This window comes from Bubalus kerabau, chromosome 10 (genome assembly GCF_029407905.1).
Source record: "Bubalus kerabau isolate K-KA32 ecotype Philippines breed swamp buffalo chromosome 10, PCC_UOA_SB_1v2, whole genome shotgun sequence".
Taxonomy (NCBI): Eukaryota; Metazoa; Chordata; class Mammalia; order Artiodactyla; family Bovidae; genus Bubalus; species Bubalus kerabau.
The window spans coordinates 61220833-61238246 of NC_073633.1; the positions used below are offsets into that span (position 1 = coordinate 61220833).

The following is a 17414-nucleotide window of genomic DNA, read 5'->3' on the forward strand; positions in this document are numbered from 1 at the left end:
AAGATTCTAGAGGTGAATAGAATTGGAAGGTGTTATGCATGTGTTAGTTTTCTTCCTACCTCTTAGTTTCATACCACATCAGAATAATAGCTTTGGGTCCACTTGGAACTATCTTCTTGTACACACCAGCATTACCTGTCTCCCCACTCAAGTGATTTATAAACACATATGTTCTTTTGAGCACCAATCCTGTTTCCTAGAAAAATTACTCCCTTGGGCATTTCGGGCTTTCTGTCTAGCAAGAAGCAGAGATGCTAGCTGTTTCCACTGCCTGTAAGGATCCTGGGCCCCTTCACTCCTCACATAGATCATAGCCTGTTTCAAAAACCAAGACAATCACTTGATATTTTAGGTAATTATTGAGTATTTGGAAGCAAACAATACTAAACCAAAACTGTATTGCTATGCACTGATTTTAAATAGAACATTTTACAAATGAGCTGTCTTTTGTTATTACTAGTACTGTTATACTTGCCTTGAAGAAGAATGTTTACATTTGAAGGACTATATATATTGCTTCTCTATATTTTAATGTGTAGAAATTACCAAAACCTCCTCATAAGTGTAATAACCTGCTGCTCTGGAGAATTATAAATCATTCTTTATTTTAAGAAAATTATTCACACATTTTCTTAGACTGATTCTATCTCTTCCAATTAGAAAAGAGGAGATGAAACAATCCTACATGGGCAGGTATAATATTTGCTACACAGTACTCAGCAGCACTCTTCAATTGTGCTATGATGCTCACTTGCATCAGAGAACACACTAAAAAGGCAGACTTCATAGCTCCTGAGCTGGACTCTCCACAGCGGAGGCCCAGAGATGTTCAAAAGTTTAAGAAGCACTTCTTGATAGATAAACTTGGACCAACAAACCTCCAAAACTTAGTTGAAATATTTATTCTTTAACCTTAAACCTGGAATTTAAGTAAATTCAGGTAAGTTTTTAAAGATGTATAAGTTAACATCATCATAGAAATAAAGATGTGATTAACTGAGCCAAAGGTGAGAAAAGTCAAGTTTCTACTCTCCATCACATTCTCCCCTTTGTTCTATATTAAAATATATCTGATTTAAAAAGTCTTTTTAATAGAAAGAAAGAAATTTAAAGTTTATCTGAATTCTAAGAATTCTCCACAGAACTAGAGAGGAGTCTAGCATTTATTTGTGGACTAGATAAATATGCCAGTTACTGGGGCAGGCTCTGGCATTACAGTAGAAATGGAAAGGGAAATTCACTCATGGACTTTACAATCCTGTCTAGCAGCAGCCTGTTCCAGAACCTACAGGCAGCCTGGAAATGACATTTCAAAACAAAACATTTTTTACTATTTTTCTTGAAAAACTTACTTCAAACTGACTTTAGAATCTAATTCCTTGTAAAGTGTACTCAGACTTTAGAACATCATCCTTCAAACATCTGTTGTACAGTATTTTTTGGGCTCTACAAGCCTTGGTTTATAAGATGAACCATGCATTTGGACTAGAAAAACTGAGAATGAACTATTTCACGATAAAACCTCAGTGCTTTTCATAGTATTTCTATTTTCTTGTGAAAATCCTTTAGTTGGAATCAGCCCTGCCTGTGGCCAAGATTACCTCCATCTTTCATCACGTCTCTCCACCTTAAAACATGAACAAAACAGTCTTTGAGGGGAGTAAGCATATGGCTGCTCTCAAAAAACAAATTAACCATCTATTTAATACTATATTCACCATCTTACTACCTGTATGACACTGAACAAGTTATGTAAGCTTTCCGCATCTCAGTTTCCTCACCTGTAAAATGAGATAATAATGGAATCAAATTTACAGTGATGCTTTAAGAGACAAAGGAATAAAAAGATAGATAAACTGCTGGGAAAATGCCTGGTATATAATAGTGCTCAATTATAAGGTTGCATCTCTAATCATTCTGAACCCCTAGGAAATAAAGGCACAGTTTAGCAATTAAAGGCCACAGTTTGGATTTGGATTTTACTTGAAAGCTCATGTTTTTTATTCAGTATCCTGCTTCCTTTGATGTAGCCATTCATCCAACACATTCAGTGCCATCTTTGTATAAAGCACTGGTCTAAGCACAGTGCAAATGAAAGAATGAAAAGACAAGACTTCTGACCCTCAGATTACAGCTTAGAAGAGAACATAAGGAATACAGATAAATTGTTATTATAAAGGTGGAGAGCTCCAACACCAGAGCTCCAAGAAATAGGTATAGGGAAATTCAGAGGAGATATTAATTAATTCCAGTTGATGGGTGGTGAAAGGCTAAGGGGAGGGGATCAGATATTCACCATCATGGTGTGTTTCAGACCAGTTACACACATAGGGTCCAGCAGCAAGGGAAGAATATGGCCTCGTGGAGGTTCTGGCTACACATAGACTAAAATCTCTCTACTGATTGGCCTGCTGTTCAAAGTTAAGATTCTCGTATAAACTGGCATCAAACATCCATGTACACTGGGGTCTTTAAAAAGTCCCTCTTTACCAGGACCCTGAAGACAAAAGTTGAAATAATCGATTCAAATTCATAAGCCAACAATTCCATCAAGGAGAACCACCTCCCACATTGTTTACAGCAAGAGACCTAAGGTCCAGTCTTGCCAGGTCAGTAATGGAGAGAAGGCAGCACTGCTATCTAATGGTGACTGCATCATCATGAAGAGAAAAATACGCTGGCATCTGCCCGAAGCCCAGTAAGCAGATGGCCATGGGCACAGAAGCCATCATGACGATTGGCACCTCTTTGGGATGCTCTGAACCGGGAAGGGGCCTGAAAAATGCCCTCCCTTGGCTGCCCTTCCTCCTGAGGCATATTGGTGTCACAGGAGGGGGACAACTGCCTGACTGCTGCCAAAGAGAGAAGAGATGGCCTTTAAAATCTAGGCTACTGCAACCTCCTGGGTAGTCAATCTGGTGCCTTTCAAGCCATCAGAGAGCATCTTAAAGATGTATGTATGCTTTCCTGTAGGACAAATGATATCCAACAGATTCCATTCAAAGTTGGCTCATAGGACAACAAGCCAAGGTCCAAGATGGTAGAGTGGTTTGAGTCCTCTGGAGTCAGTGTGTCAGGTATGACACACCTGGTGTGTTAGGTACGTGGTACACAATTGTTTTTCCTATGTTAGGATTCCAAAGTGGGTGCTGTGTGAATAACCAAATGAATTCATATTTTCTGAGGATAAGTACCACTGAAAGACTAGGATTTTAGCTATGTAAATAGTCATTATAAGTAACAAACTACCTTGCAAAAGTTTGCTAATTGGGGACCTTTTTATGAGTTGATGAAGATCCACTTTCTTTTTTGAAACATATAGTTTCATTGCATTTATAATATTGCCTAACATTTTGGATACCTTAACCAATTGGCATGAAAACACTCATGTGTTGCACCACAACAAACACACACACCTACACACTTTGCTTATTCTTAATATGCTTTTGAGTAGATCTCTCTGAATCCAGAGTAAGTAAAATATAATGTCAAAATCCTGACCTGTATTTCAGGCTTTGAATTATGAACTGAGTTTCAGTAATAAGAATATATAATATTAAAAGTCACTCCAAAATAAGATATTCCAGTATGCATTACATTTACATAAAATTTTGACTACTGCCGTTTCAAATCAATTTTTAAAATATTTGAGAATGCTTCCCTTTAAAAATAACAACCAAAAAACACAGCCAATGTACCCAAGATGCCCTTGACTTATGTTTTTTAAAAAAATTACATAAGATATGCTGTTTTATATGAACAGAATTTTAGAGCAGAGAACCCTAATAGTTATGTCAATTGTTTTGGGGTCTAAAATAGTTTAATCATGAAGGTATCTGTTTAGTCAATGATCCACCCATGTCAGCCAGAACATGACCAGTTTGAAGCTATATCTGATCACAGAAAATGAAGCCATAATCAGCTACCAGATAAATAAATTATTATATTATTTTATAATAACAATGTTTGATCATATAAATATATAAATTTGTGAAGTATTATGTAGAGTATTTTAAAGATGACATTTCCATATTCAAAGAAACCATTAACAGTATATGATCAATTAAAACTGAGATTGTATCAAACTATCCTAAAGATATAAAGAGATAAGCATGCAAATAAAGTAAATGTTAAGGGATTGAGATAAAGTTTGGTTGAGAAATTAAAAGTCAACAAAACTTTTACTTATATGCAGCTACTTTTCAAAACTATATGATCCAAAATTGTTCCCCTAGGAGGTCAAGGAAAATTATTAGGTAAGGTATTGTTTTCATTTCCGTAATGGTCAAGAGATTCTACTCCACTCTTTAGGAGGAAGATACTTGTCTCTATCTCCTTACTGACTCCTTCAAAAGAGTGACTTGTGACCATTCCGGCACAGCCTGGGACATTAATGTCCTCCCTTAGCTGCATCAGTGGGTAGTGAGTGAAGTTGTGATCCTCCATGGTTCAGGATGGGGTTGGCTGTGTACACCTAGTTCTTCCTGCTGGCATGCTCCCAAGTACAGAAGTGATGGGGAAAGGAGTGGTAAATCTAGGAATCTATCTTTCTTCATTCTTTAAGATTAAGTTTATCTTTCTCCCAATCCCTATACAAAACCAAAATGTAGACCCCAGGCTGCTCTTTGATTTCACCCACCCTTCCTTTGATACCTGATGCCATTAAGTTGGAAATTTGAAGGGTGTTTTTTGACTAATCCTAGCACAGAAATCTCGATCCACAGAGTATAGTGCTTATTTTAGTACGACCTATTTGAAAGCACGTTGATTTTAAATTGTCAAGCCCAGCTTGTTGGGGGAGCCAAGTAAAATAAGATTCTTCTCCGAATAAACATGCAAATTCCTTGAAACTAAATTCCTTCTCCCAAGAGTAAACACAGAACATGTTCTAAAGAACACAACCAATGAGCTCATAATATAGCAGTTAAACATGAATACCTCCAGCCAGGATCTTCTCTTCCAGTTCTGCCATTTGCTTCTTATAGGCTTTCAAAGCTGCTTCTTTGAAAGAGGGACGAATTCTCTTTGGCTTTGTGACTTCCACTGGTTGTTCAGGGATGTTTTGGTTTTCGTCTTCTTTCACTTCCATTTCAGCCGGTGCTTCATTTAAGGGTTCCAATCCCCCTTCACTAACCACATCATCTGCCTGCCCATCATAACCCTCATCTTGTGGGGTTTCATAAGGGGTTTCATATGAAGGGTGATCATACTCCGGCATTTGTTCATCTGTTTCAGTAACACTAGTCCTGTTTTCTAGCTTAGCAAGAACTTGTTCCATTACTTCAACATAATCTGTTTCATTATCAGCCACTGGTTCACTATAGTCCTCTTCATCCTCTGCTTTGTAATAATAAGGTTCTGTGTAGACATCAGAGTCAAGGGTTGTACTCGATTCATTTGCAGTTGATTGGGATAATGTCCGAAATCTCCCCATTAAGGAAGAGCCGCTGTCCTCATACCCACTGAGACTCTGTGTGCTTTTGTTCCATACCACTTCCAAGGCTGACTTAGCTCTCTGTAGTGTAGATCCAAATTTTGGGAAGCTGAAAGCCTTATCGGAAAGGTCAATGCTTAATCGACTATGCCAAGATTTGGGTGGGGCATCCTCTGAATCATCACTTTGCAATTCACTTTGACTTCGATACATCATGGACAACTGGTTTTGGTTTTGGTACAGCTCATTAGAATTAGGTTCCTGATAAGAATTATACTGGCCAACCCACTGTCCTTGTGGTTCATTATCCAGCCCAGGGCATGGAGATGAGTTGTCATCTTGGGTTAAATCATAGCTCTCAGAGTCATCCTGAAGGTCACTGTGGCCCTTTCCCAAGTCTTCTAGGTCTTTATGGTAAACATCAAGTGGTTGATCAGATAGACTGTTTGTGTCATAGTCAAAAGCTTCCTGGGTAGATGAATCTAAACCTAAATCGGCTCCTTGCTCTTCTTGATTCCATTCTTTCCATGGAGAAAGATCTTCATGTAAAGAGAGCTGAGAATCAGTGTAGTGGCTCTGGTCTCCAGAAGCACACACCATGCCATTACTCACTCCACTGTCCACAGTTTCTGTGTATTCAATTTCACTCTGCCCTTGGACACCCTGAGAAGCCGCATTCAAACCCTGATCCTGAGGGCTGTCATACATGGTAGGGGTGCCCTCGTGTTTCCTCTGCCAAAGTTCCCGGTCTGAAGAAGACAGGAGGGAGCTTCCATTAGTTCTAGTGAAAAACTGATTTTCTGAAAAATCCTCTGAATAAGATTGACACAATTTGGAAAAATCAGATTCAGAACGGCTAAGTTTAGCAGTGAAAAAATCACTCTGTGAGTGCCAGAGAGGTGTCACATCTGCATAATGGGTTGTGCTTTGTTTGGCCAAGTTATCCGATTCTGGCAAATGTGAAGAAATTTTATCATATTCTGATTTATTTGCAATTTTGCTGCTACTAGCAGTTTTATTCTTGGATCTAGCATTGTGTGATTTTGAACTTGACTTGGAAGCACTTCCTTTTGTTGGAAACTCTGACTTGGAAAGCACAGCATAACTGTTTCTATTGAGATCAGATGCCAGCTCTCCATCACTGTCATCAGGAGAGTGCCAACTGTTCTTCTTAAGTCTGGGCTCTGGAGTAGACAGCTTTATGTCCATGCTCTCATATGTCTGGGAGGATGGTATCCCTCTTTCTTTTCTTTCTTTGATGTCATGAGTAAGAATATCTGTTGAGATTCCGATGCCTGTTCCTTTGAGTTTATAGGATTTTTTTAAGACTAAATCCCTTTGCTGAGGGGTTTCAAAGTACACAAGGATGGGTCGAGGCTTTGCATTCGGGCAATCCCTTTGGTGTCCTATCCTCTGAGCAAATTCAATTTTAATAGCATTTGGTGCATCGGAAAAACCCATTTTATCTATTAGAACTTGGTACACCACACTTTCAATATATTCAAATCTTTCTTCGGGCACATTTAAAAATCTCAGGCTTGCTTTGCTTCCCACGTGACCTAAGTGTTTAATATAATCATGGATGTCTCTAGTTTCCCTCCGAGACTGGACAAACCCTGTCCGCAGCTGCTCAATTTCGTTTTGCACAACCTCCACGCTGCTGGAGATCTCATCAATGGAATGCTTGAGAGCATTGACATGCCCTCGGAGTTCAGAAAGTTCTGTTTCTATCTGACTTATTCCCTGAAGTTCCTTAAAGATCATTTCCATGACATCCTGCGTTTGGCTAATGCAGACAGAGGAACTGAATCCAGGCTCCAGGGTGTTGGTCTTTGGGTTTCGGGCAGTTCTGTCCAAAGATTTGCTTCTGATTCCCCAGGTTTTCTTCACTGTGCTCAACTCTGAATCCGAGGAGACACACTCTTGACTCTTTTTCCATTTCCTCAGCTTGCGTAAAGCTCCTAGCTTTAAGCTATGCAGAGTGCGTTCCCCGTCGGAACTCCCCTCTGAGGGCGCCAGGCTGCTGGAGCTCTTCCTGTTGCGTCTAACTGGCATCATGTGTGTTGACTGTGCCTGGTTTTCTGTACTGCTCCTTAGTTCACTGAGTGATTCTGAGTAGGAACTCTCAATGGAAGATAACTCCTGAAGGAGCTCCTCATGATCACCGTTGGTTACATGAATCTTCTTCTGGAGGCCATTGGCAATAGCTACTCGGTAACTGAATGTGGGGGAGAGAGAAAATTCTTTGTTAGCCTCCTCTTCTTCAGTGGATAAGTTGCGAGTGGATGAACACTTTGCAAGCTTCTTTACTGTGCTTTTCAAGGTGTTAGAAAATTTGGGGGTTTTGGTCTGGCCAGCAACAGGAAGGTCTTGATCTTTTTTTGGCTGACTATTCTCTTTTTTTTTGGTTGTATTTCCCAATTTCTTTGTAAACATTCCTTTGCAAAGCTTATGGATGTAAGGTAAAATCAGGCTCTTGAAAAGATTAGCCACCATGGAGAGCAATTAGAGCAACCTTTTCTGTCCCACGAAAGTAAATAATGTATCAGGATGGAACTCTGTAAATCCAAGGCCAGCATCACTGTTCAGATGTTCTGTGAATCAGTGAAAATAGCAGGAAGGGCCGCTGTGGCTGCCACAGTGTCACTGTCCTGGGAAAACCAGAAGCCAGGCTCCATTTATGAAAGACATTCATTCTCTCTTGGAGGAGGGGTTTCATGAGTCTCTCTCATTTCCACGTAACTTGAGGCAGTACCTAAAAAAAGGAATTGCAAAGTGAATATCAGAATTCGATCCTAGATTTAGCCCATGGCTAACAGTTTTTGAACTCTTCAAGATACACAGTGTGTGAAAAATTGCAGAGGGGACACAGAAATTTCAACACACAGTTTTAAAACAACTAGGTAAGGAAAGCAGAACCGATAACTGTATTTAAATTATCATTTCCTCTTCCTAAATCGCTTATGGGTAGACACAGTTAAAATACTAGTAAAGGTAATAGTAATTATTTAGAAAAGTTTGTATAAGATGACAGGCAAATTTTAATAACTATTATATATTCACTATATGAGCTTATTCCTAAAATTACATTTACTTATACAAATATTACATTTCAATTTAAATATATTTGCCCCACCTCAAACATTTAAAATTCACTGAATTAATATTATTCATGTACTTAAGATTTTTTCTTATTCAAATAGTCTTACTTTTCTAGGTATTCAATGATTGATAATTTCTTAAATAATGATTAAAGAAATCCAAGTAAGAAAATATTTCATAGGATGATGTAAATACCAAGAGAAAATGCATCCTGTATAGACATCAAATTTGTCAATGGAGTATCATGAATTGAAAAAATAGACAGTTATATAATATTTAGGCATATAATAACAACAAAAACACAATAGGAAAACCTTATATTTGAAAATAAGGATAATACATCTAAGTTCTTAGAGAATATGGCTTGGAAAAGCAAAGCCACCCTAACCAACCAGTGCAGACTTGTGGCAGGTGGCAGGAAACCCATCCCTAGGGTTAAGATCATAACTGAAGATACAGTGCCAAATCACAAAAAGAGATTGTACCACAAATAAAACATGTCTAAAGATACTAAAAACCTGGTTGGATATATAATTCATCCTATGATTTGGTGTTTTATAATGTAAATGACCACATAACTAAGTCATATTTGTGATAGTTAGCTTCTTGAATTATCTGAAGACAACAATGACAGTCTCCATTAAGTTTTCTGGTTTACCAGCACTGTGCCTTGTATGTAATAGGTATTCACATATAATTTTGTTGACTTGAACTATTTCATCACTGAAATATATCACAGAATAATAGTAATGACCAAAAATCTTTGTTGAGATCAAGCTACGGATTTGAGTAGATAAATGTTCTAATTCTTTAAAGAATACATCATAAACTGCACATTGTTTTAGGAGCCTGATGGCTCTTTATCAGCTCCCTCCATTTGGAAATCTGCCAACTTCACTTCACTAGGATTCTGCAGGGACTTGGGGAATACATTCTCTGGCCAGGAGCCAAGTTTCATAGGCGACAGGGCACTGCAATGCAAGAAGGAAGCAAAAAGATGGAGAGAGACAGACTCTAAATCCATGTCTTCTGGATTTCATAAACAGTCAGAGGCAAATTTTGCTTGTCTGAAACAATTTGTCATTCATTCAGAATTACATGCCAGGACCTGTTTTCTACTAATAAAAATGTCAAGAAATTAATTTCTGAATTAAATTCAAAAAACATTTATTGTACCCCTATGCAACCTCTCCTGTGGGGACAAAAAAGACATATTGGAAAGTTAAGTAGCAGTAGAGTAGATAAATTATTTAAAAGCCAACTTCAGTAAAATAAATTGTTCTACTAATCACTCTGTTGAAGATCCTGGGTTTCCCAAACCTTGAAACAAATACCTGATTTTTGTTTAGATGAAAGCAGGAATTTTGTCAGTGCCTCTAATATTTTCATGAAATTGTGTTCAGGCTTCCTGACCTGTGTTACTAATTCAGAGCTATTGATCTAGACAATAATGGTTAGAACAATTTTGAACAGGAAAATTTAACCTGCAATGATGCCCTGCTTCAAAATGCAAACCTGAGGATATGTGGACACAGTTGCACAGATGAACTCACTTGTTCTGTATTCTAACCACATGGAACAACTTGTTATTCACTACAAGCTCTACTCTCTTTTACACCTCAATAACTTTTCTGTTCTCTCCACCTAGAATATCATTCATGTCTAGCCCTCCTTGTCTGTAAAAATTGTGTTTCAGCTTCAGAATCATTTGTTCAGTGAAGACTTCACTGACCACCCACACCAAGCTTTTCTCTCTTTGCCACACTCTCCTGCAAGCCAGTGCATAAGCAATACATATTCTTCCCTACTGTACGCTCATTCCTGTTTCCATCCCCTGGACTATGTCCTATTTAATGGGAAGAATATGACTTGTCCAGTTTCAAACATCCTGAACCCAGCATACATAAAAACATTTGATAAATAGTTATTGAAGAATTGGTCTAAAAGGTACAATGTTTCAGTCATGCAAGTTGAATAAGCCCTGAAGACCTACTGTACATCACAGTGCCTTTAGTTAATAATGCTGCTGCTGCTGCTGCTAAGTCGCTTCAGTTGTGTCCGACTCTGTGCGACCCCATGGACTGCAGCCTACCAGGCTTCTCCATCCATGGGATTCTCCAGGCAAGAACACTGGAGTGGGTTGCCATTTCCTTCTCCAATGCATGAAAGTGGAAAGTGAAAGTGAAGTCACTCAGTTGTGTCCGACTCTTAGCGACCCCATGGACTGCAGCCTACAAGGCTCCTCCATCCATGGGATTTTCCAGGCAACAGCACTGGAGTGGGGTGCCATTGCCTTTTCCCAGTTAATAATACTGCATACCCAAAATTTTGCTAAAAGGGTAGATCTTGTGTTCATAACACAATCTTGGTGATGGTTTCACAGAGGCATACTTACCTCCAAACTCACAGAAAGTTAGAAATTAACCCACATTCCAGTCACTTATTAAATATCATCAGCTGGTTGTCCAAATATAAACTCCATCAAACACCTAGTCATTTTCTTGAATGATTAATCTCATTTAATATCATATCCTAATTATTGACTTCCCCAAGACATATAGCCAGGAATCATTCTAGATTCAATATGATCCATCATATTTCCATACCCTATATATGTTCACTCATCCCACTAGTGATGCCTCAGTGCTGAACTCCACAATTTCTCATCTGGACTACTACAATTGTATCCTATATGGTCTTCCTAACTCTAAGTTGGCTCTTCTCTCAAATCAACCTTTCTTAAAATTAATACATTTAAAAGATATAAATCCTTCCACTTAAATCACTATCTCAGTAGTTTCATGCCCTGTCACTTCCAGAAGCATGTCTGCCTAAGACACACTGAAATAGTAACAGTTCTGTGATCATTGTATTGTTGCCTCACCAACGTGCTTTTGCCCATGCTGTTCCCTCTGGCTTCATTTCTTTCCTGTCCCCTCTATCTCCACATCTTACTCATGAATGTCTCTAAGGCAACTAAACATCTTAAATCCAGCAGGGATTAGCATCACCTTGTTTGACCTCCTTTAGACTCCAGCACTCCTCCTCTGTGCTCCCCCAATGCCTTGAATGCACATTTGTTATGGTAATTCTTAGAATATAACAGTTATTTGTGTGAAATAGTTATGTGTCTATATCTCAAATGTGATTTGAGGGGGCAGGGGCTATGCTATATTTAACTTTAAATATTCAAATTGCTTGATATATATTAGACTTACAATATTTGTTGGGCAAATAAATAAGTACAGGCACAAATGAATGAATGAACAAGTAACAAGCCCATAAATTCGAAGATGGGTTATAAAGATTCCAAGAAGCCCGAACTAGCTGAACTTGGCCTTAAATGATCCAGATAAAGAAAATCAGTATATGCAGAAGGTAGGCATCACAAACATTCACATCATGTTAAAAATGAAGAAGCACCCACCTTGGAGAGAGATGGGAACTAAAGGAGGATGGGTCTGCATGGACAAAATGTAAATAGAATGTGGAAATCTCTGAAACTTAGGTTCAGAAGCTCCATTTGATGAGGGGGCACTAATGGTTTTTGGTTTTCAGCACAGCTTCTGGATGAGGCATACTGGCCATATAAGCATGAGAAAGTCACTTCTATACTGCCTTCACTTGTACATTTTTTTCTTTTTTTTTATTCCATATTTTTATTTTCTATTGGAGTATAGTTGTTTTGCAATATTGTTTGTTTCTACAAAACATACACAGTTCATGCAGCGCAATAACAAAACAAACAAACAAACAAAACAAAACAAATAACCCAACCAAGAAATGGATGGAAAACCTAAACAGACGATTGTCCAAGGAAGACATACAGATGGCCAAGAGGCACACGAAAAGATGCTAACATCACTGATTTTAAGAGAAATACAAATTAACACTACAGTGAGGTTATCCTCACATCAGTCAGAGTAGCCATCATCAAAAAGTCTACAAAAAAATAATTGCTGGAGGGGATGTGGAGAAAAGGGAACCACTTGTACACTGATTAAACTGGAACAAAAATAGTATCTCCTCATGGGATAACTGTAATGAGTTAACACGTGTAAAGTTCTCAGAAGAGTATCTAAAACAGTGCAGAGCCCAATACCTATTAGTTACCATTAGAACCAAGAAGTACGTTGAAAAGATGAAAGAAGTATTCACAGAAGATTCATCATGTGGTATCTGTTGTGAAAATTAAGGTAGATAGAAGTGGGAGGCAACCTAGGAACCCTACTCAGTTGGAGGATGACATGAAAAACAAAGAAAAAAATACTAAAAAGAAGCAATTGGAGGGGAAATAGAGAATGCTTTATACCTACATGGTCCAGAGGCAAATTTCCAATATAGAAATCTCACCTTCCCAGTTAATGGGTTCTCTTTTTCAACCTCTGTTACAATCTCATTACAAAGCCATAGCTACCTTACCAAGGTTTGTGGTTGTTGTTATGTTGCTAAGTCACATTTAATACTTTTTGCAGCCCCATGGACTGTAACCCCCTAGGCTCCTCTGTCCATGAGATTTCCCAGGCAAGAATACTGGAGTGGGTTGCCATTTCCTTCTCCAGGGGATCTTCTTGGCCCAGAAATCCATCTCACATCTCCTGTATTGCAGACAGATTCTTTATCACTAAGCCACCTGGGAAGCCCCTAACGAGGCTGGGGAGTCTCAAATATCACCTGCAGAACTTCCTTCAAGCAAGTGGGCAGGATAGAGCAGGAAGCTAACATTTAATGAGCATCTGTTGTGTTTTAGAAACGTGTGTGTGTTAGTTGCTCATTCATGTCCAACTCTTTGAGACCACATGGACTGTAGTTCCCCAGGCTACAGTCTGTCTATGGAATTCTCCAGGTAAGAATACTGGCAGTGGGTTGCTATTCTTTTCTCCAGGGGATCTTCCCAACCCAGGGATCAAACCTGGGTCTCCTGCATTGCAGGCAGATTCTTTGCCATCTGAGCTTCCAGGGAAGCCCTCAAGATACTTAAACAATCCCAAATAATCCTCACAGAAACTCTCTGAAGAAGACATTATGATGTTCATTTTATAGATGAGGAAAGAAGAGGTTCAAAGAGATTAAGAGACAACCAAAATTACACAGCTAGTGAGCAGCACCATGTTATCCTCTCTCTCAATACCTTCCACCAGAGCTTTATGAAAAACAACTGAAGCAAAAAGATATCTTGGTCCTTAGACCTGGGATCAATGAAGCTATCAGCTGCATACAAAGTGAATGTTACCGGTGGTAATGGACACAAGTCCTAAAATGCACCATATACAAACCCACAGATCTACTCTCTTCTCTAAAGTTCTATTTTAAAAAAATTGTTAGTAGCCCAGATCAGGACAAAATCAATATCAGTAAAAGATATGTGGGAGGAGAAGGGGTTGAGGAGGGGCAGGGAGGCCAGTCTATCATCATATGCATCATATGATGCTTAACTACTTGAATTCAAAATCTCATATTTACCCTCCAGTTGTATTACTTTAATTACATACATGTGTGCATGCTAAGTCACTTCAGTCATGTCTGACTCTGTGCAACCCTTGTAGCCTGCCAGATTCCTCTGTCCAAGGCATTCTCCAGGCAAGAATATTAGAGTGGGTTGCCATGCAACCCTCCTGCAGGGAGTCTTTCTGACCCAGTGATTGAACTGTCTCCTGAGGCTCCTGTATTGGCAGGCAGGTTTCTTACCACTGGCACCACCTGGGAAGCCCTTTAATTAATTAATCTTATAGGTGGTGCTACTGGTAAAAAACCTGCCTGCCAGTGCAGGAGAGATAAGAGACGCAGGTTTGACCCCTCTGTCGGGAAGATACCCTGGAAGAGAAAAAGGCAACTCACTCAAGTATTCTTGCCTGGAGAATCCCATGGACAGAGGATCCTGGTGGGCTACAGTCCATAGAGTTGCACAGAGTCAGTCATGACTGAAGAGGCTTAGTATGCATGCACATTATTTTCAGTAATGATGTTTGGGGGTACGATGTAAAGTTTTTGGCAGGAAATCTTTGAGACAGATTAAAATGCTAGACTATGTTATGAGACATGTTATGAGACACTTTAGTAATAATATTTAATTATTACTTATTATGTTCCAAGCACTGTGTATATAATTTTTTAAAATTTGCCTCACTTCATTTTAATCCCATAATAATTGGGTGAAATTAGTATTATTATTTTCCAGAAAAGGAAGCTGAGGTTTAGAGTTTTCAAGGAAACTTGACTTAGTACATGCAATTAATATGCAACAGTCTTGACTCCAGGCCCTAGATTTGGACTGAGAATGTATCAACTCCAAACTGAATATTAGGGTCTGATGGGGATTAAAATATTTGTTGCCAGTGTGTTAACAAGTCCATTTTGTAAAAAAGCTATTTAGTATGACCTCAACAGTAGGTGTCCTTGTGGGCTAAAAGAGCTAGTGAACCTTTGAACAGTCAGCAATTTATTACTAAATCATTACCAAAATTAAGTTAAAGTCTTTTCAGATCAATAAACAATTCTAAGTTCCTTATCAAATGCAATAAAATAGGTGACCTGGGTATCTGAATGCTAACTTGCAAGGGAGAGAAGAGAAAGAGGATGATCTGAGAAAGAGGCCCTACCAGGTTGCCTCCCCAAGTTCTGCCCTCTATTTCAGCATGACTCTTCTCTCTCAGTCCCTGACTCTGAACTGAATCCCCACCTTTGGCCTAGGAACCTCATGGCTTGCCACTTGAGTTTCTGACCTTGTGTTTATTACTACCTGCTTAATCCCTGCTACCAGCCCAATAGGGAAATCTCTTCACAGCTCCTTTGTTGGAATTGATTTTGTGTTAAGCACGCAGGACCCTGTTAGGATGATCATTAATCCCCCACCAGAAGAGAGCAAGAAAGCCTCTGTTTCTCATTACAGCACCTCAGCAGTAAATATCCTGTACTATCTGACTGCTGGTTTAAAAGACATTTTCCAAGAATAAGTCAAAGAGAAATATATGAACACAGGTCACCAAATATCTGTTCAACAGTAAATTCTTGGTGATTTGAAAAACAGCTGGCTGGAAGATACTTCCTATGAGGTGGGAAGGAAGAGGGGCTGTTGCAGAGACAGAGCAAAACCTAACCACGTGCAGGGCAGGTCATCCGAGCCAGAAGGCCCAGTGTAAAGTAGCTCTGACCTGTGTGCTGACCACACAACTCGATGAGCAGGACCCTTAAAGCACAGCAAAGTAACAAGCCAGGGTAGCTGGAGGTGGAAGGGAAAGCTAGTCACACCATTAGCCACAGGGAGCTGATGGGAGGGAACAGCATGTAGCTGGGACAAGGCAGGTGATGAGAAAATAAAAAGATCAGGTTTTAAAAAACCTCCCTTAGAAAGTCTTTATTGGATTTTATACCTGTCTTATATATCTTTCATTTTTGTTGTTTTTATTTTTTAGATTGGCATATAGTTGCTTTACAATGTTGTGTTAGTTTCTGCTGCACAATGAAGTGAATCAGCTGCACATACACATATATCCCCTCCCTCCTGGACTTCCTAGCTCCCCATCTCACCCATCTAGGTCACCACAGAGCACTGAGCTGAGCTTCCTGTGCCAAAGAAGGGATACAGATGACCAGGAGGCACATGAAAAGATGCTCAACATCACTAATCATTCAGTGCAGTTCAGTTCAGTCGCTCAGTCATGTCCAACTCTTTGCGACCCCATGAATCGCAGCACACCAGGCCTCCCTGTCCATCACCAACTCCTGGAGTTCACTCAGACTCACGTCCATCGAGTCAGTGATGCCATCCAGCCATCTCATCCTCTGTCGTCCCCTTCTCCTCCTGCCCCCAGTCCCGCCCAGCATCAGAGTCTTTTCCCATGAGTCAACTCTTTGCATGAGTTGGCCAAAGTATTGGAGTTTCAGCTTTAGCATCAGTCCTTCCAATGAACACCCAGGACTGATCTCCTTTAGAATGGACTGGTTGGATCTCCTTGCACTCCAAGGGACTCTCAAGAGTTCTCCAACACCACAGTTCAAAAGCATCAATTCTTCGGCGCTCAGCTCTCTTCACAGTCCAACTCTCACATCCACACATGACTGCTGGAAAAACCATTGCCTTGACTAGATGGACCTTTGTTGGCAAAGTAAGGTCTCTGCTTTTGAATATGCTATCTAGGTTGGTCATAACTTTCCTTCCAAGGAGTAAGCATCTTTTAATTTCATGGCTGCAGTCACCATCTGCAGTGATTTTGGAGCACAAAAAAATAAAGTCTGACACTGTTTCCACTGTTTCCCCATCTATTTCCCAAGAAGTGATGGGACCAGATGCCATGATCTTAGTTTTCTGAATCAACATTCTTGAGCTTTAAGCCAACTTTTTCACTCTCCTCTTTCAATTTCATCAAGAGGCTTTTGAGTTCCTCTTCACTTTCTGCCATAAAGGTGGTGTCATCTGCATATCTGAGGTTACTGATATTTCTCCCGGCAATCTTGATTCCATCTTGTGTTTCTTCCAGTCCAGCGTTTCTCATGATGTACTCTGCATGTAAGTTATATAAGCAGGGTGACAATATACAGCCTTGACATACTCCTTTTCCTATTTGGAACCACTCTGTTGTTCTATGTCCAGTTCTAACTGTTCCTTAGAGAAATGCAGATCAAAACGATAAAGAAGTAACACTTCACATCAGTCAGAATGGCCATCAAAAAATCTACAAACAATAAATGCTGGAGAGGGTGTGGGAAAAAGGGAACCTTTTTGCACTGTTGGTAGGAATGGATTAATAAATTGATATAGCCACTATGGAGAACAATATGGAGATGCCTTAAAAAGCTAAAAACAGAGCCATCATATGTATCTTTTTCATATGAGGGAGTAAAATAATTGTGTGTGTGTGTGTGTGTGTGTGTGTGTGTG

The 17414-nt window shown here is 39.4% G+C and overlaps 1 protein-coding gene across 1 annotated transcript in view; it reads right to left on the reverse strand.

The window, feature by feature from the left end:
* The window catches only part of UNC13C (unc-13 homolog C), an 860874-nt gene that overhangs the window by 665815 nt on the left and 177645 nt on the right, over positions 1-17414 (reverse strand). The window contains exon 5 of the mRNA XM_055537914.1: positions 4939-8189. Within this exon, the coding sequence (XP_055393889.1) occupies positions 4939-7930 (2992 nt within the window). The 5' untranslated portion in view covers positions 7931-8189. The remainder of the gene's footprint in view (positions 1-4938; positions 8190-17414) is intronic.